Here is a 25,119-nt window from a genome sequence, read left to right as displayed (position 1 = left end):
CTTTTCCCTGCGTTTTTATTTTCGCCTTTTAAGCTCCGCTTGATGTTTGTTATGTGCCCCGTTTCTGGAGTTGCTCAGGGCTGTGCCTGACTTCGGTAAAAGGCTGGTCTGGAAATTCATGTTAGCGTGCCCCTGGAGTGAGGTTTTTCTTTTGTGGCTGCTGATCTCTGCGCGTGCTGCTCCAGTGGCATTAGAGGGCTGAATAAATGGGCTTTAAAAAATGCTTATAAGGACATATCATAAATAGGTGGCGTTCAGAGCTCGTGTCAGAAGCGATCAGAGGCTGGCGTTTCTCTTCCACACGTCCACGGAAGCCAGAGATCTTTTTTGTTTGTTTGTTTTTGAAAAGTATGTATCTGCTTTGTGAGCCAGGAAAATCCATCAGCTGGAAAAAAATAGCTCGACTGGCTTTTAACTCCTCATCTCCACGGAATAAACAGCGTCAGCTGTAGAGAGATGTTCCCCTCTATGTTCAGAAGCAGTTAGTTGCGCTGCACCCTCTGCGTGCTTGGGTTTTTATCCCCAAGGAAAGATAATCTGATAGAGGGCTCGGTGGTGTTACCGGGGTGCGGAGCTTGGAAGCACGTTTCGTGCTCGGCGAGGAAGGGCCCTCTGCGCCCACCAAGGAAAGGAGGCCGTCGGAGCGGGTGCAATTAGCAAACGATGCCCTTCTGCAGGCGCTGCTGTACTTCGGTCCGCGGCAAGGCACAGAGGCCGTTTCATTTGCAAGTGTAATAGCAGAGCGCTCCGAGCAGGTCGTGACAGCCCCGAGAGGAGGAAGCCCTCCTGTCGGATCCTTGCGGGCAGCCTTTGAGCCGCCGCCCGGCCGGCCTCTGAAGCTCGGACTTTGAGCTGCGGGGCCCCGGGAAGCGGAGCCGTGTCCCTTTGATGTTGCTGGTGCCGTACCTGGCTCCGCGCTCCGCATACTTGAGACCTGAAGTCACAAAGGCTGCGGCGCCTCTGCCGCCACCACCCCCTCCTCCCCCTCCTCCTCCTCCTCTTTTTCTTCCTCCCCATCCTCCTCCTCGCCGCCTTTCCCGGTGCTGCACCCCTCGAGGTGCTCCTGCCCTTCCTGGGCTTGGTGGGAAGGTGGCAGCGAGCTGGCACGGAGCTGTGCTCAGACACAAACTTCTACCAAAGCTGCTTTTGTACCATTTTAAACCCCAAACTACAAGCCTCGGCTTTGAGCAGCATCCACTGTTGCTACAAAGCTCAGCGGGGTTTACTTGGAGACCTCCGACAGCTGCTGGGGCAGTCGGGTTTGCAGTCCGTGCCCGTGCGTGGTCATGTTGCAAACATTTTTATCCTGCCATGGCTTTTGTGCCCTGCCTTAGCAATAAGGAAGCGGTGTTAATGCTCCAATATTCCCTCTCCAGGCTGCAGCCACCCTCGTGCACGTTTCTGGCCGAGCGCAGATCAATGCAGTTGAGCCGCCTTTATAGGACAGGCACTGAGCACAGCAACCTCGCAGAGAGCCACCTCGTGCTGCGACATTTCCCCCATTTCAGCACACTCCACCCGCGGAGCAGAGTTCATGGCTGGCCCCAGGACATCGCTCCCGAGCCGGGCGGACGCCGCCCCGCAGTGCCCGACCCTTTGAAGCCCCGAGCACGCCGCGGCCGCCTGCTCACCGCACGGGAAGAGGCTCCGAGAGGCCAGCTCTTCCTCTGGCTTGTGAAATTCAGATTTTTTCCTGCCTAGCAGAACGAAACTCTGCCTTCGTTTACACCCGCGCAGCGTCCGATAATAGGCAAAGCTTCCTGAAAAACCGGGGCTGGCCTCTGCCTTGGGCTGTTTACATGGCTGTTGTTGGCTCCTTTGGGAACCGTCTCGGTGTCTGGGGCAGGGGCTGGCCTTCAGGTTGCAGCAGGAGGCAGGGGGCATTTCCCACTGCCCGGCAGCCCAGACCTTCCTGAGCAGGGTGCCGGGCTGTCCCTCCAACCCCAGCCCAACCTGCACGGGAACAATTCTAGCCAAGCCGTCTGTTTAACACCAACTCCTGTCCCAGTTTAAAACCAGCACTTTTTGCATCTCACTGGTGTCCCTGCTGCAGACAGACCCTCACACCGACCTGCTGCGTGCCCCCGTGCTGTCTTGTGATGTCCTGGGCGGATAAGCAGAGTGGTGGGTAAGGGAACACGCAGACAGCCAGCTTGTTCTCTACAAGTCAGGTAGAAACTTTGCTGGCAATTGGCTTGCCATGCCAAGCCTGGGAGAGCGACTTTCAGGCTCTGCCAAGGAAATACTTGGGTTGGAAACCTGCTGGTGTGGATTAACGAATTGTACACAGCCAGGAAAACTGGAAGTCTGGAATTTGACTGGGAACAAAAAGTAACCAAACATGACCCTCTCGTGGCCCCTCAGACTTTAAGGAGATGTTGGGTACAGTCCTGGCCATGCCGTGTACCTGTCCTAGCAAAACAATTGTTTCCTGAACAGGATTATTCCCCTCTTCCCCCATAGCTGCAGCACCTGAGAGCAGCACCAAAACCTGCTTTGTCCCTAGAGAAAGGTGGCAGCAAAGCCCCTCAGCCTCTTTGTGCTTGGCTGGGGGTTGCTTTTTGGCTTGGCTCTTACCACCCACCACCTGGAACCCATCACAATCGGATTGCTTTTCTCAGCTGCAACACCTTAAAATAGCTGCTCTGGTTTCTTTTAAAAATAGGCTTGGTGCTGCATGTCATTACCTGCTAAAAATGCTTCTCCTGGTCCTATTAGGACATCAGAGAAGAGCAGTTGCTTTGTTATCTCAGCCTTTTGGAGAGGGTGCCGGTGCTCCTACAGCCACGTGTGCAGCCTTGCCCTTGGGTTGCCCCTGGTCCCGCACAGCCCTGCTTTGGGTGACACATTCGGGGTCAGCTGAAAATGTGTGGGCAGAAGGTGAGATCAGTGCCTTGCTGCATACTGGGAAAACCCTCGGGATCTGTGTTCTGAGCACAGAGCATCGCAGCAGCGAGAGGCCGCGTCTTGCTTTTGCACGTAGCAGTCCTGCTCGGGAGGTGCCTGGCTTGAGCAAAGCCTTCAAGCCTCCAGCCGGCTGGGTGAAAGTCCCTCGGTGATTTTTTGGAGGAGCGCTGCCTTGTGTGAACTCGGGGAGGGGCTGTCAGCTCCCGCAGCAAAGCGCTCGGGGTTTGATTGTGCCGCTTTGAGAAAACGGGATTGGGTTCCTGCCGCCGCCTCTGAGCTCCCCAGCGATCCGCCACGAGCAACGCCGGATGTGTTAGAATTAGTATTCATTCTCACTCCGTCCTTGGGGAGAAGTTAGTAGGTATTTGGAGGTAATTATTGCTTTTATTCAGTGCTAAAGCAATAATTTAAAGGGATATGTTAGAAAGCTAGTAATTTCCTGCCAGTGACTGACAGATGTTTTGCCATACATGAAATGTGCTTTCAGGCTCCTACTAATTACAGTGACACAAATTGGCAGTAGTTTTCTTCCCAGGCTCCCAACTCTAATTTTGCCTTCTTTGCTGCTTTTTTTTCAAAGGTGGAGCCTCCGCGTCACCTCGCTTTGGTAAAATTCCTGTAGGGTTTGATGGCTGTGTTGGAGCCTGGTTTCCTAACCGTCCCCCTTCCTGTCCCTGCCCAGGTTCGTACCCCTCTCCCAAGGCTGGCGCCACGCTGGTGGTCTACAAGGACCTGCTCGTGCTGTTCGGCGGGTGGACGCGACCGAGCCCCTACCCTCTGCACCAGCCAGAGAGGTTCTTCGACGAAATCCACACATACTCGCCCTCCAAAAACTGGTAAGAGAACCTCTGGATTCGAAGCACGGGCTTTGATCCCTGGAACAAGTGTCTGCAGTGCCCGAGCGCTGCCCGAGGTGTCTCCGCAGGCCCGCCGGGACTGGCTGGCAGGGACAGGGGGTGCCAAGGTGTGGCTGATCCCGGCGTGTCTGCGAGGCTCCCTTTCAAACAAAGAGCAGGCAAGGCATCGCTGCTTGGGCCCAGAGACTCGCACGCACTGCTGTCTGACACCTCCTGGGTGGTGCTCGCTTCCGTGTTGCTGTTTTACCAAAAGGCTGCCAGCACCACCCCAGTGCTCTTTGGAACATCTTCGGGGCGGGCAGAAATCTGGGTGCGAATATTCCCAGCGCGTAACTCATCTGGCTGCGAGCTCGAGGTCGTCCTGGGGAAAGTAAGGGAGAAAGCCTTAGCTCCTGGAGGTTTCACTTTTTGGTGGTGGTGATCCAAAATTCAGGGGAAAGGCGATAAAGCAGGGGTCTGTGCTGCTGCAGAAAGCTTTCTGCCTCTGCAGCTCCAGCAGCGAGCGAGGAGGTGGCAGGAATTTTTCCTTTAAGCAGCATCCAGCTGATTTTAGACCACACTTTCTCACTGATGCTTGTGTGAGAAAGGAGCAAATGCTGTATCAAAGCAGCGAAGGTTCTTGCTCCTCTTTCATTGAGAACTTTTAATCATCAAAAGTGTCAATTACCCGATGCACTTTGGGCAGTGTCGTTAGAACACTGTAATTAAACTGCGTTGGAAATAATTCAGGGCAAACTTAATTGAAAGGGGCGATATTTCCAACTTGGTCTTGTGACTTTGTCATGTTTTAAAAATGTTGAGCACATTAGTATTTCTAATTAGTTTCGTTATTATTTGGATCTTTGTCGGTTTTCCCTGAGGTTTTCCTCTGTAATGCTTTCTCGAGGACTTTGCTGGCCTGTGGGATTTTTCATTTTGCCATTCATCCAGGACCATCCTTTCTGCCCTGGTGCTGAATGTCTTTTCTCCCTGTTCCCCCAGGTGGAACTGCATCGTGACCACCCACGGCCCCCCTCCCATGGCAGGACACTCCTCCTGTGTCATCGAAGACAAAATGATCGTCTTCGGAGGCTCGCTGGGATCTCGGCAAATGTAAGTGTGGAGAGAAGGCGTCTGAGGAGTTCTCCTGCGAGCAAGGGGTGTGTTGTGGTGGTCGTGGGGTAGCAGTTCAGAAAGAAACCTCCGAGGGGCTGGGCTGTGAGACCCTTTTCAGCAGGACCCCTCTGCAGCAGTCGGCACCAGCAGCTCGGTGCTGCCCGGGCCGCAGATAAGCGTGCCGCCAGGGCTGTCCGCGCAGCGCAGCGTGACTCAGCGCCGCTCAGAGCAGTGCCCTGAACTGGGGCAGCTGAGAGGAGGTGAGGCGTGTGGGAAGGTCACATGCGGGTGCAGATCCGTGTGTTGATCGGAGGAGTCTGAGATCATCCCGGCTGCTCACCCTGCCTGCCCTCGCGCACTGCTGGGCTGGTGCTCGCTGCCGGCCCGCTGCGGGGTCTGCCTGCTGGCTTGCTGCACCTTTCACTGCCCAGGGCAAATTCCCTCGAGGCGCCAGCCTGCAGAAAAACGATTCTGTGATAAAACCTCCACCCTGAATCAGCATTTTGAAGCCCCTGAGGGCCTGGTTGTACCGTCAGGAACCAGGCACGCTGCAGCCGGGTGCTTGTTTGGGACTTGAGCTGAGTGGCTGTACCTGTGGCTCAGTGTTTCTTCTCTCATCCCCGCAGGAGCAACGACGTCTGGGTGCTGGATCTCGAGCAGTGGGCTTGGTCCAAGCCAAACATTTCTGGGCCCAGCCCTCACCCGCGAGGTGGCCAGTCTCAGGTGATGCACTCCTTCACTGACTCAGCTCCACGGCAGCATGCACTGCCAAAGATAAACCAGAGAGAAACCAGGCACAGCTGAATTTCCAGCTTCCAGGCAGCTCTCTGTGGGTCGTCTGAAAACTAGTGCCCAATTTCTGAGTTACCTTTGCAGTCTTTTGCCCGCCAGGCCCTTGTTTTCTCTAGCCAGCTGTTCTGTGAGATTGCACTTTTAATCTCCCCAGCGCTCCGGTAGATACTGTGCTGTGTCTTGCACATGACTCAGAACCGTAATGAGCATTTCTAGAAAACAAATTGCTGTTTTACCCATCAGAGGAGAAACAGCTATCAAGCCCCGTGGCGTTTACAATCAATTAGGTGTTATCACATGTTGGTTTTGCTTGGGGCCCCTTTAATTGCTCCGGTCTCCTGATCCTTGGTTCAGGTGACTATAGATTGCACCCGCTGAGTGCATGGCTCCGGTGGTGCCTGTTTTAGTGCCTGCCTGGGGCAGGGAGCTTGTGGGAGTCACCGGGCTCAACACAGGCGTCTGTTGCAGCTGGCAGTCCTGCCCCCCCTTCACAGTCCCCAGGAGGACACTCAGGGGTGCCTAGTGCCTGACTGGCCTCAGCTGGATGGAAGCACCCCAAAGAGATCACGTCGTGCATGGGAGTGGCTTTCTCCTCATCCAAAGAAAGGGAGGGGGGGGACTGGTTGCCCACCGTGAGCATCTAACACGCGTTGCTGTAAGCCTGCAGCCTCCCAGGTGGTCCTTTCACCCTTTTTGGGAAGAGGAGCATTGCATCCTCTGATGTTTGCTCAGCCTCAGGGACGGTAACTGCTCTCCTCTGTAAAAGGGACCGGCTTATGAGCCGTTTGGGACAAGGCAGCGGGGCGAACTCTGCATCCTGCTTTGCCCTGGGCCCAGCAAAACCGGCTTTCCATCCTGGCTCCACTCCTCATCCCCAGGCAGACAAAATTCAGCAGTGTCTGTGCTGCTGAGAAGCTGTAACCCGGCTCTGCACACAGAGGCCTTGCCGAGAGCACAAGGGACGGCTCTGCATCCTTCCTGCTCTGAAACGCTCTTCTTTGCCCCCACAGATTGTAATCGATGACGAAACCATTTTAATCCTTGGTGGCTGTGGTGGTCCCAACGCAGTAAGTATCCTGCGGGGAGCAGGGGCACAAGCAACAGGCATCCTGTACCTGTGAGCCCTGGGTGCTGGCTTGGGCAGCGGGGGGCTCTGCGCGTGACCTGGGGGGCATTTTTTTGTCCTGCAAACTAGAGCTCACGGTGTAGACGTCCCAAAGAAGTTGTTACTTCTGCTGGAGCTGCCTTTCATTAACAAAAACCACCCCGGGAGCTATCTGAGCAGCTCATTGAGGTTAACTGGAGGAATTGTCCCTGGTTTTGTGCTGGGACAGCAGGCGTGGATGGAGGGACTTGTCCATGGCCACAGTAGGGTGCAGGACCCCTGGGTGCTCAGATCCCAGTCAGCTCACTGTCCCTCTGTCTGCAGCAGCGAGGCAGCAGCACAGCTCCGTTTCTGCCCCCGATGGGATGACCCTGGCAGCAAGCTGCTCTCCTGCATCTGTCACACTTCTCTTCACAGCTGTTCAAAGACGCCTGGCTGCTGCACATGCACGCGAACCCCTGGACGTGGCAGCCGCTCAAGGTGGAGAACGAAGACCACGGAGCCCCGGAGCTGTGGTGCCATCCTGCCTGCCGGGTGAGTGGCTTGGGACGGAGGCAGCGGGGTCTCTGGTCCGTCTTACCCCCTGCAGGCCTTTGCCCAGGATGCCCCAAACCCCTGCCTTTTTGCCCCAGTTCCTTCCCCAGAGCTCGAAGGGCCGCCCTGCAGCTGTAACGCGTCCCCTCCTCTCCCCTCCTCCAGGTGGGACAGTGCGTCGTGGTCTTCAGCCAGGCTCCCAGCGGGAGAGCCCCGCTCAGCCCCAGCTTGAACTCTCGCCCCTCTCCCATCAGCGCCACGCCGCCCGCCCTGGTGCCCGAAACGCGGGAGTACCGCTCCCAGTCTCCCGTCAGGAACACGGACGAGGCTCCCTGCGTCAACGGCCGCTGGGGCACCCTGCGGCCCAGAGCGCAGCGGCAGACGCCCTCGGGATCGCGGGAGGGCAGCCTCTCCCCGGCCAGAGGCGACAGCTCGCCCGTGCTCAACGGGGGCAGCTTATCGCCCGGAGCCGCTGCGGCCGGCGGCGCCTCCTTGGACAGCCCCGTGCAGGTGGTGTCGCCCGGCACGCCCGGAGCTGCTGAAGGCTGCGAGCTGAAAGTCGGGCTCGCCCTGGCGCCGAGGCGGGGGTCGCTGCCGGAGCAGAGAGACCTGCGCTTGGGGTCCCTCGACCTGAGCTGGGAGCAGAAACCGGCTCCCGTCGTCTGCCAGACGGACGGTGCGGACAGCAGGACGCTCGGCGCCGGCACCAGGAACCCCCCCGAGCAGACCAACGGCATCCACACGCCGCCCCACGTCACCGGCTCCCTGCCGGGGGCTGTCTCGCCCGGCGCGCTCCGCAGGAGCTTGGAGGCCGTCAAAGCCCTGTCCTCCAAGGGCGCCTCGGCTTCTGCCGCCCTCAGCCCTCCCCTCGTGGCTTCGCCGGGGTCCCCGGGCAGCCAGGGCGCGGGTGCGGAGGCGCGGCCGGGCTCTGCCCAAGGCGAGGGCCATTCCCTGCCGCCCATCGCCCGCCGCCTGGGCCACCACCCTCCGCAGTCCCTCAACGTGGGGAAGCCGTTGTACCAGAGCATGAACTGCAAGCCCATGCAGATGTACGTGCTGGACATTAAAGATACCAAGGAGAAGGGACGAGTCAAATGGAAAGTGTTCAATAGCAGCTCCGTGGTGGGGCCGCCCGAGACCAGCCTGCACACGGTGGTGCAGGGCCGAGGGGAGCTGATCATATTCGGCGGCCTCATGGACAAGAAACAGAACGTGAAGTACTATCCCAAAACAAATGCCTTGTACTTTGTGCGAGCAAAGAGATAATGTGGCCCGAGCTGTGCACCACCACCACCTCCCCTCCCTCCCCGGGGCTCTCCCTCTCCTTTCTAAGTCTGTCGCGCAGGCACTCAAACTGTGAATTAGGGCACAACAAACCAATAAAGTCCAAGCAAACCTCCAGTGCTGCCCGCCCGTTCCCAGTAAGACCCCAGTTAAGCGAATCGTGTTTACAAGCAGGGAGGGAGCTCCCTGCCCATAGGATCCACGTTGCTGTGCTCACGCAGGAGCTCTCTGCTGTGACCTAGGCCAAGGATTTAGGGTGAGCAGGCGGGAAGCCTGCCATCCCGTAGCCTCTTGAGTTTTTTTTTGTGTTTTGTTTTGTTTTTTTTCCTCTTCCAGGGGTTTAAGAGGCCTCGTATCTCTGAAACTCTTTGTGGAACACGAGTAGCAGCGGTTTCAGTAAGAACCAGCTCAATACCTGCAGACAGGAGGCTGTTAGCTCGTGTGCACTGATTGCTCCCATGCTTCGAGTATGGCTCTGTAAGGAACATAACAGCAATACCTGAACAGGAACCTTCCAGCACTGCAAGTTGTGACCTTTGCTCCAAACAAACACGATGCCTTTTTTGCCTCTCACCCCTTTGGCCTGACAGTCTCATTCCTGTCCTCCATGCAGGACCGTAAGAAGGAAGAAAGGACAGTTTACGTTGAAATGCCAAAAAAAAAAAAAAGTTGAGAATCGGCTGGGCAGGACTCGCTTTCGCAGCCCTCTCCTCCTTGCCTGGCAGCCTCGGTGCTGGATCTGTGGCGCTGTGTGATCCCGGCCGGCGCAGTGGGTACGTGTTTGGGAACGCTCGCAGCAGGGGCACGGCGCTGGCCACGAGGTTGCTGCTGTCCCCCCGTGCGCCTCGGCGGAGATGGAGCCTCCCTGCTCTGCCCCGGCTCCGTGCCGTGCTCTGAGGACGTGCTGAAACCGGGTCCGAATCTCAGAAATTTTTGGGGTGGGGGTGGTTCCTGCGAGATCCCGACCCGATTTCACCGTCTGACATCTCCGACTGCTGTGTAGGGGGTTCAGCATCGTTCTGGATCCCACAGCAGAAAATGGTTTACTCCCAAAATCATGTTGCGCCACCAAAACAGAGATTGGGCTGCCTGTTCCCCTTTAGGCTCGGGGATTCCATGTCCGTGAACGGCCCAAACACGTACACAGCTTTTCTGCGCCCGCTGAAGCAGCACCTCATAGCCTGGGAACGCTTTTTTTCCAGCCAAAACGATGAATATTGGTAAACTGGAGCATGTGAGCGGCAGGGTGGGCCGGCATTAGCCTTGATAGCAGTAACAAAATCATCTTTGCATGTGCCTCCTTCCGCAAAGATTAAAACAAAGAAAAATCCAAATGGATTGAACCTGTGTGTCCGTCTGGGACAAACTTCCTTCCTTCCTTCCTTTCTTTCCAGCTTGAGATGTGGGGGGTGGAAATGGGCAGATTCTGCTCAGTTTTGGTCAACAGCGCGTGCCCAGCTCCGGCCCAGGGCTGGCAACCGCCGGCATCTCTCACCCAGCGCCCGAAATAGCTGAAAAGTAGGAAACTCGCCCCAAACCGCCGCCCGGCCCGCCGGCAGTGCCATGACGTGGTCCCCGTCCTTCTCTGTCCCCACCGAGCTTTGCTGGCTTTGGCTCGTCAGAGCCGCGTCCCCGGGAGGGCTCAGGGCTGGATGTTTTCTACCAAAATCCCCCCGCCCCGATAAAAGGGGATTTATCCGTGAGCCACTTGGGGCTGGGGCAGGGCCCGGGGCAGGACGGTGCCCTGGGTGCTCCGTTTGTAGACAGACCCCTGCTGAAATCCCCGCGCCTCGGGAGCGCCCACCGCGGTGTCCGGCGTGTTCCCCCCCGCCTGCATGTCCTGGCATCGCCCCGGAGCGAAACCCAGCAGGAATTTGGGGCCGCCGGCTGCGAGCTCGGGGTGTCCCCATGAGGGGCCATCAGTCCTCGTGCCGCCTGCGCCCTGCGTCCTCCACCAGCCCTAAATCCCCCCCAACCGGCCCCAAAACCGCCCTCCCCTCCCTGCGCGTCACAGGAAGGCATGTTCTTGCGATAAATTCCTCGGAAATGATAAATTCCTCGGAAACGGCCCCGTTTTCCCCGGCGGCGCTGGTGCTGTGAGGTCCCCCCGCCACTCAGGTCCCCCCGGCGCTGGAGGCTCGGCCGCGCGTAGGAACGCGAAGTGATTTCGGTGATATTTAAATCTGTGTACATTTATTTTTTTTTTATGTTTTTCCCCCTTCCTGGATGAATTTTTAGCAGTTTAACAAATAAAAACTGAAGAAACGGACGGGCTGCCGCCTGTGCTTGGGGTGTGCGGGTGGCCGCGCCGCGGAGGGATGCTCCTGCTGTGCGCCCTGACAGTTTGGGGTGAAAAGGGCAGCTTTTGGGGCTCCTGGCTGGCAGCAAGGCAGGGCTGGGGACACACACCGCTCCCGTGGGGGGGGTGCTTCACCCGTTACCTGCAGCTTTGGGGTGTCCCGCAGGCTGTGGGGTGGGGACCCCATAGCCAACGGGGTTGGGGCACCCCATGACCTGTGGGGCTGCACTGCTGCGACACGGAGGGCTGGGGGTCCCATAGGGCTGAACCCCCAACCTACAGCTCTGTGCTTCCTATAGCTTATAGGACTATGTCCCTATAACCCATAGCTCTGGGGTTCCTATAGCCTATAAGGCAGTGCCCCTATAACCCATAGCTCTGGGCATCCTATATGCCACAGGGCTTTGTCCCTATATCCCATAGCTCTGTGCTTCCTATAGCCTATAGGGCTGTGCCCCTATAACCCATAGCTCTGGGGTTCTTATATCCTATAAGGCTGTGCCCTCATAACCCATAGTTCTGGGGTTCCTATATCCCACAGGGCAGTGCCCCTATAACCCATAGCTCTGGGGTTCCTATGTCCCACAGGGCAGTGCCCCTATAACCCATAGCTCTGGGCATCCTCTAGCCTATAGGGCAGTGTCCCTATAACCCATAGCCCTGTGCTTCCTATATCCCATAGGGCTGGGCCCCTATAACCCATAGCTCTGGGGTTCCTATAGCCTATAGGGCAGTGCCCCTATAACCGATAGCTCCCGGCATCCTATATCCCATAGGGCAGTGCCCCCATAACCCCTAGCCCTGGGGTTCCCATACCCCCAGGCAGTGCCCCCATTACCCAACCCCCCTCGCCCCGCCCCTCCCCCATCCCTGGGTTCCCCCCCCTCCCCCCCAAATCCCCGCGCCCCCCGCGCACGCGCGGCTGCCGATAGGGGCGTGGCCTATCCGTGACCCCTCCCCCTGAGTGACGTCACCGCGAGTCTACAGCGGCCGCAGGTGAGGGCGGGGACCCCGCGCCTTAAAGGGGCCGCGGCGGGGCCGGGGGGTGCTCGGGGACAGCGGGGGGGGGGGGCAACGGGGGGAGGGGGGGGGCACAGGGACCTGGGGGGGGCACGAGGGATACGGGGGGGGGGGGGGGCAGGGCCCATGGGGGAGGGAACAGAGCCGGGGGGGGGCGTGGACCCCATGGGGGGGGGAAAAGGATCCCACGAGGGGGGGGTGGGGGGTAGGGACTGGAGGGGGGGGCACACGGGGAGGGGGGGGCAACACGGCTCGGCCCCCCCTGTGCCCCCCAGCCCCCTGCCCGCCATGGTGGAGCCGGGCTGGCTGCTGAGCCCCGCGGGCCGCCCCTACCTGGCCTCGGTGCTGCACAAGAACCAGCGCAGGGTGTTTGGTGAGCCCCCCCCCAAACCCCACAACACCCCCCCGGGACCCCCCCACCCCGTGCTGACCCCCCCACCCCCCTCCCCATGGTGCCCCCCCCCAGGCCTGCTGGAGCACCCCACGCTGCCGCCCGCGCTGGCCGTGCCCACGGCGCGCTACAAGATCTTCGTCACCGGCAAGAGCGGCGTGGGCAAGACCGCGCTGGTGGCCGCCCTGGCCGGGACCCCCGCGCCCACCGCCCACCGCGAGACCTTGGGTACGGCGGGGTCAGGGGGTCACACAGGGGGTCACACCGGGGTTCACACAGTGCCCCTGGGGACTTACACCGGCCTCGCCCCGCAGGCATCGAGGCCAGCAGCGTGTTCTGGCCGGCCAAGCCACGCGGTGCCGAGCGCGCGGTCATGTTCCAGCTGCAGCTCTGGGACTGCGGCGAGAGCGCCCTGAGGAAGTTCGAGCACATCCTGCCCGTGAGCGCACAGCGGGGGCACGGGGGGGGGCGCGGGATGAGACCCCGCGGGGGCGCAGACACCGCTGCGTGGTGTCTCCGTGATGTCTCCGTGATGTCTCCGTGGTGTCCCGTGTCCCCCCCAGGCCTGCAAGGAGGAGGCGGACGCCGTCCTCTTCCTCTTCTCCTTCACCGACCGCGCGTCCTTCGAGGAGCTGCCGGCACGGCTGGCGCGGGTGGTGGCCCCCGGCGAGGACCTGCTGCGGGTGGTGGTGGGCACCAAGTATCCTTTGGGGTGGGGGGGGGTGGGGAGATCGGGCGCTTTGTCGCACCCGTGGGATTTTGGGGGTTTTGCCGGTTTTGGGTCATCGACCTTGACCCCGCGCCCAGGTTCGACCTGGCCGCCCACGCCGACGTGACGGAGGACGACCTGGCGGCCTTCGAGGGCACCTGGGGGCTGCCAGTGCTGCGGGCGGGGGGCAGCGGGGTGGGCCGGGGGGGGCTGGCAAGGGTGGCCCCCCTGCTGGACGCCCTGGTGGGGTGGCTCTGGGAACGCGACGAGGTCGCTGCCGGCGTCGCCCCCGAGGGGCAGGAGCCCCCCCCCACCTGAACCCCGCTGTGCTGGGGGGGGGAGCCCCTCACTGCGGTGTTTGCCCCCCCCCAGCATTAAACAGCGATGCTTTTCCAACCCGCAGGGTCCCCTGGTGTTGTTTTGGGGGGAAGGGGAGGGATCCCTGGGTTTTGGGGTCTCTGGGGTGGGGAGGTTGAGGTTTGGGGGGGCTCAGGGGGGGGCTGGTCGCTGGTGTGGTGGGTGCTGTCCCCGGGGGGGTGAGGGGTGGGGATGGGGGTGGTGGGATTTGGGGTGCCCCGGGATGCCGAGGGGGTGGGGTTCTGGGGGATGCTGCAGATGGGGGGTGGGGTGCTGGGGGTTGGGGTGCTGGATTTTGGGGTGTTGGGGGGCTGCAGGACCACGGGGCTGGGGGTGCTGGGGATTCGGGGTGCTGGGGGTTGCGGGGGGGGCACAGCCCCCCTGCAGGGCAGGACCCCCCTAGCATCCCCCCCAGCACCCCACATTTCCCCACCGCTCCCTATGGCCGGGCCGCTTCCCAGCACCCCAAATCCCGGGGGGGGCAAACCCTGGCACAGTTCCAGGACCCCAAAGTGGGGGGGCTGTGGGACCCCCCCGCCACTTCACCTCCCTGCCAATCCCCCCCCACCAAGCCCTACAGAAATCCGCCCTTATTTTACCCCAGAACTGCCCATTCCTGGCCCGGCCTCGCCCCAGCCGTGGGTGCAGGAAAGGGGGCGCAGCGCCCCCGACCCCCCCCCCACCCCCCCGCCCGTCCGGCTCCGGAGCCCCCCCCCCCCGCCACTGCTGGGGGCGGGGCCAGCCGCGAGGCCACGCCCCCGTGCCGCCATTGGCTGCCGCCCCCCTCTCTTCCCACGCCGCTTCATGAATGAAAGGGGGGGAGGGGGCCCGGGGGGGCGCTTTAACCCCTTGGGTGCCGGGGCCAGAGCTGGAATGGGGGGGGGGGCGCAGCTCCCGGAGCCAAACGTGGGGACCACGGGGCTGGGGCCCGGGCAGCAATTTGGGGGGAAGGACTGGGGAGGGGGGTGGACAGGAGGGGCCGGATGCGGCCTCAAAGCGGGGACCCCCCCCTTGCACCCCAACACATGACCCACGCCAAACGAGGCGCAAAACCATTGATCCGGAACCAAAGCTGTGGGGGGAACTGGGAGGAACTGGGAGAGACTGGGAGGGCCAACCGGGGTGCTGGGAGCTCCCCCCCCCAGATCGAGTCCCCCCCCCTTTCCCTGCCGGGCCGCGCTGGAGGAGCGCTGTCCCTTTAAGAGGGCAGCCTCTCGCGTTCCCGCGGGCGGGGCCGGGTGACGTCAGCGGGGCATGAATGAACAGGAGCGGGGCGCTCCCGCGGGGCTGGCGCGGAGCTGGGGCGCCCCGGGCACCCCCCGACCCCCGCCATGGCCGCGGCTCCCCCGGCAGCCTTCATCCCGCTCCTCCTCGCCATCCTCCTCCTCGCCCCCGCTGCCCCCAAGGAAGGTGAGCGCGGCCCCGAGTTTATTTTTTTATTTTATTTTATTTTATTTTATTTTATTTTATTTTTTGGGGGGGGTCTTGGGGCTGGGGGGGGGGCTGCGGGGAGGCTCCGCACCCCCCCGCACCGCACCCCTGGGTGCTCGCAGGGCGCTGGGGGTCGGGGATCGGGGACATCGCGGCTTTTGGGGGAAGTTCGGCAACTTTTGAGTTCGGCGCAGGGAGGTGGGGGGGGTGTTGGGAGGCTGAGGGGGGAGAAAATGATCAAAAAAAGGGGGGGTTGGTGGTTTTTTTTTTTTGCTGGGGGGGTGAGCCCTAGGGGAGCACCCGCGGGCTGGGAGGGACCTGGGGGAGAAGGTGGGGAGCGCTTCTTTTTAGGGGGAAAAAAGGCCGAACAGGGCAAAACGCTGCCGCGGCCCCACCGGGGGGCTTGGGGCCGCTCCTTCCCCCCCCCCCCCCCCCCCCCCCCCCCCCCCCCAAAAAAAAAAAAAAAAAAGCGAAGCTGGAGCTGGTGGGCGAAAAGTGGGGACCCCTTTCCCCGCCTCCCCCCCCTTGCGAGCCCCTTAAATAATGGGGCGGAGGGGAGGCAGAAGTTAGCCAAAAATTGAAAAATCCAACCCCCAAAATCCTCAAATTCAAACAAACAAACAAAAAAAAAGCAACCAAAAAACTAAAAGGAAGGTTCCCCGGGCAGGATCCGGCCGCGGAGCTGGAGAACAATGTCAGGAAAACCCGAAAAGTGCTGGGAAAAACAAGCTGCGCCCTGGCCCCCACCTTGCTCCCCCCTCCTGCCGAGCTCCCCGGGGTGGTTTGGGATCAGTTCGGGGGGTTTTGGGCAAATCGGGGTGGGGGGAAGCAAAGGCTGGGTTTCTTTTCCTGGGGGAGCCGCAAACTCCCAGAGAGTGAAGAGCGAAAGAATCCGGCCCCAACCGCAGCGAATGCAAATAACCGGGAGGTTGGTGGGTGTCTGGGGAAGGGAAATCGACGGGAAAAGGGGAAAATGGGCAAAAAAGCCTCAAACCCCCCCAGCTGGGGCCGCGGAGGGGATTCGGGGAGTCCCCAGGCGGGTTCCTGGGGGCTCGGAGGGATCAGATTTGGGGCAAAACCAGGTAAAAGACAGCAAAGTTTTGAGGTGGTTGGGAGCCGGGGGAGATTGGTTGCGAAGTGTTGGGGTTGGGGGGCAGGAAGGGGGTCGAGACCCCCTCCCCGTTCCCCCCCCTCAATGAAATTTTGGCCACGGAGGGGAGGCTGGGGCCGGATCCTGCGCCGCGGTTGGGGTCAGTGCCTGTGGGTTGGGGGGTTCAGGGCACGGAGTGGGGGCGAGGGGGGAATGGGAATGGGGACGGGGCTGCACATGGGGGTTGCGGTGATGATGATGATGGTGATGAAGGTGGCCGTGGCCATGCAGGTGCCTGGGGGCCGCAGTGACAGCGGCGGTGCAGGGCTGGGACGGGGCGGCCGCGGGCACTGGCAGCGGGCGCACCCCGGCTGCGCCCCTTGACTCAGCCGCAGGTCCCTGCCCTGAGTCACTGCTGGGGGGAGGGGGCGCAGGGGGGGACCCCACAAACTCCCCCCCTGCTGCGTTTCCGCTTTCTGGGGGGAATTCCAGCCGCAGGAAAGCCGGGAGGTGCCCGGCATCCTTCCTGGCTGGCGGCAGGGGGGGGACGGGGCTGGAGGTGTCACGAGTTTCCCATTCTCAGCACCTGCCCCATAAAGCTGGGGTGAGGGGTGGGGGGGGCACCGGGGGGCGCATCCCCAAAGCCCCCCGCCTCCCCCAGGGCCGTGTCAGGCACGAAGCCGGGCGCATTCCTTGGGGCTGATTCATGGCGCTTCCGCCCCGGCCGTGGCCTCCTCTTCCTCCCCCGGCCCCGGTGCAGGATCCGGCCACCGCCCTCGGCGTGCCAGGGCTCGCCGCTTCCCCCAGCCCCACGTCCTGCCCGACACCGGGGGACACAGGGGGGGTGGCGTGGTGGGGGTCCCATGGATAGCTGGGGCGCCCCAAGCTCACACAGGGTCCCAGGGGCTTTAGGGGGCATCCGTGGGTCAAGGGGCATCTGGGTGGCTTGGTGGCATCTGTGGGTCCTGGAGGCTTCCTTGGGGTATGTGCACAGGTCCTGGTGGGCTTCTGTGGGTCCTGGGAGCATCTGTGGGTCTCTGGAGCATCCCCAGGTCCCTGAGACATCCATGGGTCCCAGGCACATGTGGGTTTGTTGGTGGCACCCGTGTATCCCAGGGGTATATCCACGTGGGTTCTGGGGACACCTGTGGGTGCCAGGGGCTTCTGGGTGTGCTGGTGACATCTGTGGGCCCTGGGGGGCATCTGGGTTTGGTAGGGGCGTCTGTGGGTCCTGGTGGGCACCCATGGGTCCAAGGGACATCTGTGAAACCAGAGGACTTCCATGGGGCCCAAGGATATATGGTATGGGTCTGGGGACACCCACGGATCCTGGAGGACACCCATGGATCCAAGAGGGTCCATCTGGTTCCTGGGGGGCATCCGTGGGTCCTGGGTCTGCATTTCTCAGGGGCATCTGAGAGCACTGGTGGCCTCTGCGGGTTGCTGGAACCATCTGTGGGTCCTGGTGGCATCTCCCTGGCGTCCTGCTCACCTCATTAACATCCCTCTCCTCTCCCCACAGTCGTCCTGCTGGACTTCGCCAAGGCCCAGGGGGAGCTGGGTTGGCTCACCCAGCCCTACGGAAAAGGGGTGAGCACCCGGCGAGCTGCTCCCTGGGGGGCGACGCTGCAGATAGGAACGGGGGCAGCCTTGGGGACGGGGACCTCCACTGGGATGCGAGTGGGCATCCATGGGGACGGGGAGCATCCATGGGGACCGGGGGGGCTATCTGTGGGGACAGGGATGGAGATGGGACTGTCCATGGGGATGGGGAGCATCTGCAGGGACAGATCAGCCATGGGGATGAGGATGGAGGCATCCGTGGGGATGAGGACAAGGGCATACCTGAGGACCGGGGGCACTGTACCCCCTGCCTCAGTTTCCCCCCGAGGGGCCGTGGTGGTGGCAGCACCAAGAACCCCGTTTCTCTCTGCGGCGCAGTGGGACCTGCTGCAGAACATGATGAACGACTCGCAGATCTACATGTACCTGGTGTGCAACGTGCTGGAGGGCGAGCAGGAGAACTGGCTGCGCACCAACTGGATCTACCGCAGCGAGGCCCAGCGCGTCTTCATCGAGCTCAAGTTCACCGTCCGCGACTGCAACAGCTTCCCCAGCGGTGGAGGCTCCTGCAAGGAGACCTTCAACCTCTACTACGCCGAGTCCGACGTCGACTACGGCACCAACTTCCAGAAGCGGCAGTTCAAGAAGATCGACACCATCGCCCCGGACGAGATCACGGTGCAGGACGACTTCACCAACCGCAACGTCAAGCTGAACGTGGAGGTGCGCTCGGTGGGACCGCTGCGGAGGAAAGGCTTCTACCTGGCTTTCCAGGACCTGGGCGCCTGCGTGGCTCTGCTCTCGGTCCGCATCTACTACAAGACGTGCCCGGCCGTGCTGCGGGGCATGGCACACTTCCCCGAGACGGTGGCGGGCGCCGACTCGCAGACCCTGGCGGAGGTGCGGGGCTCCTGCGTGGAGGACGCGGTGGCCGACGAGGCGCCGACGCTGCACTGCAACGCGGACGGGGAGTGGCTGGTGCCCATCGGGCAGTGCCAGTGCCGGGCCGGCTACGAGGCCGTGGGTGACCAGTGCCAAGGTGAGGAGCTGGGGGCGTCCGTGGTAGGGGTGGGGACGCTGGGGATGGAAGGGTGGCGTGGGGCTGGGGGTGCCCCGTCTTGGTGCATGACCTGCGAGCCATCCCTCCCTCCTGGGGGCACCTTTGGGTGTCTTCATCTCTCTTGGGGTACACTTGGGGCACCCTGGGGCATCCCCAACACCCCTGGGGGCACCCTTGGAGCATCCTCAAGGCCTTTGGAGCATCACTGGTGCACCGAGCGCATCAGGTGGAGAGGGGTGGGCCAAGGGGGGCATTCCCCCAAGTGGAAGCACGGGTTGATATTGGGGGCTCACCCCCCCCACAGTGGATAACAATAAGGCAAAACACCCCCAAAACCCCAAATTGACATGCTCTGAGGGTGTGCCCGGGAGCTGGTGAGGATGCTTGGGTTGGGGACAGGGACCCGGCCACTGACCTTCCTGTTGTGTGTGTGTGTGTGTGCCCCCCCCAGCTTGTCCCCCTGGCACCTTCAAGGCCGAGGTGTCCCCGAGCGGCTGCCAGCCCTGCCCTGCACACACGCTGCCCGCCCCGGCCGCCGCCGCCGCCTGCCCCTGCGAGGATGGGCACTTCCGTGCCCCCTCCGACCCTGCCGCCGCACCGTGCACCCGTGAGTGGCATTTTGGGGACACGGGGTTGGATCATGAGGTGCGGGGGGCACCTCCATGCCCTGAGCCCTCCCTAACACCGCCTTGCTCCGTGTCCCCAGGTCCTCCTTCGCCCCCGAGCAGCGTCACGGCCGTGGGGCTGGGGGCTGCCGTGCAGCTGCGCTGGTCGCCCCCCGCCGACACGGGCGGCCGGCAGGACGTCACCTACAGCGTCACCTGCGAGCAGTGCTGGCCCGAGAGCGGCGAGTGCCGGCCCTGCGACGGGGGCATCCGCTACTCGCAGCCCCCCCGGGGGCTGGTGGGGACGGGGGTGACGGTCACCGACCTGGAGCCCCACGTCAACTACACCTTCACCGTCGAAGCCCGCAACGGCGTCTCGGCCTTCAGCACCCACCGCAGCGTGGCCGCCGCCAGCATCAGCGTCAACCAGACCGGTAAGAAGGGCCCCCGGGGTCCCCGCCGCCACCGCCGTGGAGGTGCCACCGCCTCCCTGACACCCCTGTCCCCACGGCAGAGCCACCGCGGGTGACGTCGGTGAGCCTGGACGGGCGGACGGCCACCAGCCTGGTCCTCTCCTGGACGGTGCCACTGCGGCAGCAGAGCCGGGTCTGGAAGTACGAAGTCACCTACAGCAAGAAGGTGCCACCAGCGCTGTCCCAGCCTCGTCCCACCTCGTGTCCTTCCCCAAAACCCCTCGCCCTCACCGTGTCCCCATTTCCCCAGGTGGATGAGAACAGCTACTCGGTGCTGCGCTGCGAGGGCGCCTCCGTCACCATCCCCAAGCTGTCCCCCGCCACCGCCTACGTGGTGAGGGTCCAGGCGCTCACCCAGGACGGCCACGGCGCCTTCAGCCCCGAGCATGAGTTTGAGACGCTGCCCGAGGGTGAGGAATGTTTGTTGTTTTTTTTTTTTTTTTTTTTTTTTTTTTGGGGGGGGGGGGTTGTCGGTGGTTTGTTAGTTTTGGGGGGTGCTATGGGGTGCACATGGCTCCAACTGTCCCTGCAGGAGCCGAGTCCATGGCATCTGCCGCAGTCATCAGCGGCTCCGTCACCGGCGTCCTCTTTGTTGTCCTCCTCCTGGCTGCTCTCATCTACGTCCTCCGGAGGTAGGGAGAGATTTTTAAAAAAAAAAAAAAAAAAAGAAAAAAATCCCATTTTTTTTCCACCGCTGAGGTGAGTTTTGGGACAAAACACTGCTTTTCTGCAGGAGGAGGAGCTCGCGGTCACGCCAGTCCCCCGAGGACGTTTACTTCTCCAAGTCTGGTGAGCACCGGGGTGGTGGGCTTGGGGCGGGGGCTCAGTGGTGGCACAGGTGGGACGGTGGGGACAGGTTGGGGGTGACACGGCTCCTGCCCACCCCCAGCAGACCAGCTGAAGCCACTCAAGACCTACGTGGACCCGCACACCTATGAAGACCCCAACCAAGCCATGCTCAAGTTCACCACCGAGATCCCCCCGTCCTCCATCACCCGCCAGAAGGTCATCGGCGCCGGTAGGTCCCCACGGGGCTCTGTTCCCTGCCTGTCCCCGAGCCTGGGAGGGGAGGAAGGGGACAGGTTTTGAACCTCCCCCTTCCTCCGGGCAGGCGAATTCGGGGAGGTCTACAAGGGCACCCTGAAACGTGGCAAGAAGGAGGTGCCGGTGGCCATCAAGACCCTGAAGGTGGGCTACACGGAGAAGCAGCGGGTGGACTTCCTGAGCGAAGCCAGCATCATGGGCCAGTTCTGCCACCACAACATCATCCGTCTCGAGGGGGTCGTCTCCAAGTGTGAGTCCCTCCCCCCTCCAAATAAATCCCACCATTTCCCTGCAAAAAAAGCTTGCTAGACCTGCCAAAAAGCGCTGATCTCACATGCACCCCCACGTGCTTGGAGTCATGGGGTTTTGAGGTTTTCTGACCAGTTTTGGCTCTTTTTCCACAGACAAACCCTTCATGATCATCACAGAGTACATGGAAAACGGCGCGCTGGACAAATTCCTGCGGGTAGGCGATGCGTGCGGGAATCCCATCGCCCCGGGGTGGGATTAGCAGGGCTTCAGCCCCAAAATCCACCACGGGAAACGGGTCCCAGCCCCAGCCACAGCTCTGTAGGGGCAAGAGGAGGATTTGGGGATGGTTTCTCCTCTTTCAGGACAAAGACGGGGAGTTCTGCGTGATCCAGCTGGTGGGCATGCTGCGGGGCATCGCGGCCGGCATGAAGTACCTGGCCAACATGAACTACGTGCACCGGGACCTGGCCGCGCGCAACATCCTGGTCAACAGCAACCTGGTCTGCAAGGTGTCTGACTTCGGGCTCTCCAGGGTGCTGGAGGATGACCCTGAAGCCACCTACACCACCAGCGTGAGTGCCAGCGAGGGATTTTGGGGGGGCTGAATGGCTGTCTGTTTATTTTTGGAGCCGTTTTGCATTCTTGCCTTCCCTTCTGCATCTTGGTGTCACTGCGTTTTAGCGTCCTTTTCTTCCCATCACAATTTTTGCATTGTTTCTTGCTTTTTGACATCCTCACTTTTTTTTTTTTTTTTTTTTTTTTTTTCCCCCCTCTCCTTGTTCCTCCTCGCATCTTGGCACCTGGGCAATTTTGGCGGTGGCTGCACAGGGGGGGAAGATCCCGATCCGCTGGACGGCGCCCGAGGCCATCTCCTACCGCAAGTTCACCTCCGCCAGCGACGTCTGGAGCTACGGCATCGTCATGTGGGAGGTGATGTCCTACGGCGAGCGCCCGTACTGGGAGCTCTCCAACCACGAGGTAAGCACAGATATCCCTCTGTCCCCGTTCTTGGTGGCGACCTTGCTTTTTTGGAGCGTGCCCCTCGAGCCATGTGCCCTTGCAGGTGATGAAGGCCATCAACGAGGGCTTCCGCCTGCCCGCCCCCCTGGACTGCCCCTCCGCCGTCTACCAGCTGATGATGCAGTGCTGGCAGCAGGAGCGCAGCCGGCGCCCCAAGTTTGCCGACGTTGTCAGCATCCTCGACAAGCTCATCCGCGCCCCCGAGTCACTCAAGACACTGGCAGACTTCGACCCGCGGTGAGCTGCAGGGAGGGGAAGGGGAGAGAGAAAAATAGGGAGGGGAGGGCGTTTTGCAGGTGGTGCAGGCTTGCATGAGCTTTTGCATCCCCACGTTTCTGCCTTTTTGCTCTTTTGTGTTCTTGCATCTTTGCGATGTTCTTGCAGCGTTGCACTCTTTGTGCTGTTCTGCATCCGCACCTTGCTTTTTGCAGGTTTGCGTCCTTGCACGCTTCTTCTGCATATTTGCATTTTTACGCTGTTTTTTGTAGCTTTGCACTCTTGCATACTCTTTTGCATCTGTGCTTTGTTTTTTTTGCAGGTTTGCATTCTTGCATGCTTCTTTTGCATCTTTGTGTTGTTTTTGTAGTGTTGCACTCCTGCATGCTCTTTTGCATCTTTGCATTTGCGCCTTGCTTATTGCAATTTTGTGTTCTTGCATGCTTCTGAGTCTGCATTTTTTGCACTGGTTTTGTATTCTTGAACACTACTTTGCATCTGTGCAGTTTAAGAGTTGTTTTTTTTGCAGTTCTGCATTCTTGCACTGCTTTTGCAGCTTTGCATTTTTGCCTTTTTGGCATCTTTGCACTTTTAAATTGGATTTTGCATCTTTGCATTCTTGCATTGCTTTTTGAATCTTTGCATTTTTCTGCCTTTTCTTTGCATCCTTGCCTTTTGTGTTGATTTTTGTAGTTTTCTGTTCCTGCATTCTTTTTTTTTTTTTTTTGCATCTTTTCACTCTTGCATTGCTTTTATATTCACCTTTTGCATTTTTTTTTGCAGCCTTGCCTCCTGTATATCTGCATTTTTAGCTTCCTTTTTTTTTTTTTTTTTTTTTACATTTGCAATTTTTGCATTGTTTCTTGCCTTTTAACATTCTTGCCTTATTGTTTTGCATTTCTACTTTTTCTATTACTCTCCACATCCTCGCATTTGTGTTCTTTTTCACATCTTGGTACCTGGGGAACTTTGTATTGCATTTCGCTTTTCTTTTATATATAAAATTTTCCCATTATTTGCATTATACTTCTGCATTGTAGCACTACCTCTTTTTTTATAGTTGGGCTTTTGCCTTACCTTTGGCATCTTTGCGCTGTCACTTCTAAATTTTGCATCTCAGCATCTTTACCTTTTGCCGTTGTGTTCGCATGCGTGGGTTGTTTTTTGTGTTTTTGTTTTTTGTTTGTGTTTTCTGCTTACCATTTTTGCATTGCTTTCTGTAACTTTGCACCTCTCCACTGTCTTTTGCATTACTTTTTTTCCGCATCCTTCCATTTCTCTGCATGACTTCTTTCCAATCTGTGCCCTCCTGCATTGTTTTTGCATCCTTCCGTTCCCGCATCCTTTTTTTTTTTTTTCCAGCCTTTTTCATTTTTTTTATATACTTTTCCTTATCTTTGCACGACTTCGCACCCTTGCATTTCTGCACCGTGGGTTTGCCCCCTGCCCTTCCCTGCACGTCACACCATCTCCTCGGCCCCGTCCCCGCAGGGTCTCCATCCGCCTGCCTAGCACCAGCGGCTCCGAGGGCGTCCCGTTCCGCTCGGTGCCCGAGTGGCTCGAGTCCATCAAGATGCACCAGTACGCCGAGCACTTCATGGCCGCGGGCTACAGCACCATCGAGAAGGTGCTGCAGATGACCAGCGAGTGAGTCCTGGGGCCCCAAAAATGGGGGATGCTTGGGGCTGGATTTGGCCCTGCGGGATGCTCGGGGCTGGCTCTGCTCTGGGGTCAGGCAGGGGGACGCATGGGGCTGGATCTGCCCCCAGGGGATGCTCAGGGGTGGATCTGCCCCCGAGGATGCTCGGGGCTGGATCTGATCCTGGGTAAAGTCTGGGTCTGGCTCTGCCCCCGGGGGATGCTCAGGGCTGGATCCAGCCTGGGGCTGTTTAGGGCAGGATCCACCCCCCCACAATCCCCACCACGCTCAGGATCGGACCACCCCCAAGCACCCTTCCTGGCCAGACCTTTTTGGGGCTGTTTTCACCCCAGAACCCCTTCCTCGGTCCATAACACCCCCCTTCCCTCCCCGCAGCGACATCAAGAAGATCGGCGTGCGCCTGCCCGGCCACCAGAAGCGCATCGCCTACAGCCTGCTGGGGCTGCAGGAGCAGCTCTGCACCACGGGCATCCCCATCTGACCCCCACGGACCCCAGCGTGCAAAATGAAGACCCCCAGCCTACCCCCCTCCCCCCACCGCTTTATTTATTATTTTTATTATTTTTAAGGTTTTTATTATTGTTAATAATAATATTATTATTATTTCCCATGGTGGGGGATCTTGCCACTTGGGCATCGCCATCCCCGGGACAAAACGGGTGCGAAACCCCACAAAAATTAAATTTCAAGCCTGCACTTGGTTGGGGGGGGGCGGCCTTATTATGGGGGAGTTTCCTCTTTTTTTCTGCATTTCAAGGAAAAAAAAAAAACATAGGGCTGAGCCAGGTGCTCCTGGATGTTTTGTGGATGGCTTGGCCCTAAACTCTCCATTTTTGCTTTTTTTTTTTTTTTTTTTCACCTATTTATTCCTCTCCCGACGCTGGGTTGGGTTTTTTTCCACCTTAACGCTGATGAGCAGTGTTACCTCTTGTATTTTTTTTGTTTTTTAACGTAATTTATTATATTTTTGTATATTTATTGAGAAAAATCAAAGAGGTTTCAGATTTGGGGAAGATAATAGGGGAGAGAAGAAAAAGGGGGGCAGGTTTGGGGTTTTTTTCCCCCCCCTTTTTAATGGATTTTATGGGATTTTCATGAAACTGAGTTTGATTTGAATAAAACTTTTGTGCTCTTTTTCTACAACTGTGTCATGGGGCAGCTGCCAGCAGCGATTTGGGTTTGGGATGTAGAGCTGGGGCGGGGGGAAGCTTTTTTATTTTTGTTTTTTAAGGCGGTTTTAAGATTTTTAAGTATTTTGCAAGCGTTTGCATGCACTTCCCAGCTGGGGCCTCCTTTCTCCCAAACCCTTGAGGAATTTGGGATTTTTATTTTGCTAAGCACGAGCGGGGCCGGCT

At 59.7% G+C, this 25,119-nt stretch overlaps 3 protein-coding genes across 4 annotated transcripts in view; all 3 read left to right on the top strand.

Moving 5' to 3' along the window:
- Positions 1–10,805, top strand: part of FBXO42 (F-box protein 42) — a 48,791-nt gene extending 37,986 nt beyond the window's left edge. For both annotated transcript variants that reach the window (XM_032201495.1, XM_032201494.1), the window contains exons 5-10: positions 3,590–3,743; positions 4,746–4,856; positions 5,486–5,582; positions 6,662–6,718; positions 7,174–7,290; positions 7,456–10,805. In XM_032201495.1, the coding sequence (XP_032057386.1) occupies positions 3,590–3,743; positions 4,746–4,856; positions 5,486–5,582; positions 6,662–6,718; positions 7,174–7,290; positions 7,456–8,556 (1,637 nt within the window). In that variant the 3' untranslated portion in view covers positions 8,557–10,805. The remainder of the gene's footprint in view (positions 1–3,589; positions 3,744–4,745; positions 4,857–5,485; positions 5,583–6,661; positions 6,719–7,173; positions 7,291–7,455) is intronic.
- Positions 10,806–11,847: 1,042 nt separating this feature from the next.
- CPLANE2 (ciliogenesis and planar polarity effector 2) lies at positions 11,848–13,311 on the top strand. Its single transcript, XM_032201661.1, has 6 exons — positions 11,848–11,869; positions 12,169–12,266; positions 12,360–12,512; positions 12,599–12,723; positions 12,848–12,984; positions 13,092–13,311. The coding sequence occupies exons 2-6, from the start codon at positions 12,182–12,184 to the stop codon at positions 13,309–13,311; spliced, it is 720 nt and encodes a 239-aa protein (XP_032057552.1). The 5' UTR covers positions 11,848–11,869; positions 12,169–12,181.
- A 1,370-nt stretch (positions 13,312–14,681) lies between these two features.
- Positions 14,682–24,294, top strand: EPHA2 (EPH receptor A2). Its single transcript, XM_032201660.1, has 17 exons — positions 14,682–14,760; positions 17,394–17,461; positions 17,813–18,473; positions 18,946–19,101; positions 19,201–19,533; positions 19,614–19,738; positions 19,823–19,982; positions 20,105–20,204; positions 20,306–20,361; positions 20,465–20,590; positions 20,684–20,866; positions 21,021–21,082; positions 21,231–21,440; positions 21,697–21,846; positions 21,932–22,125; positions 23,596–23,751; positions 24,140–24,294. Exons 1-17 carry the CDS (start codon positions 14,682–14,684, stop codon positions 24,243–24,245), a joined length of 2,925 nt encoding a protein of 974 aa, XP_032057551.1. The 3' UTR covers positions 24,246–24,294.
- Positions 24,295–25,119: the final 825 nt, after the last annotated feature.

Source organism: Aythya fuligula, chromosome 21 (genome assembly GCF_009819795.1).
Source record: "Aythya fuligula isolate bAytFul2 chromosome 21, bAytFul2.pri, whole genome shotgun sequence".
NCBI classification, from domain to species: Eukaryota; Metazoa; Chordata; class Aves; order Anseriformes; family Anatidae; genus Aythya; species Aythya fuligula.
This window is presented reverse-complemented; position numbering and strand designations above follow the sequence as displayed.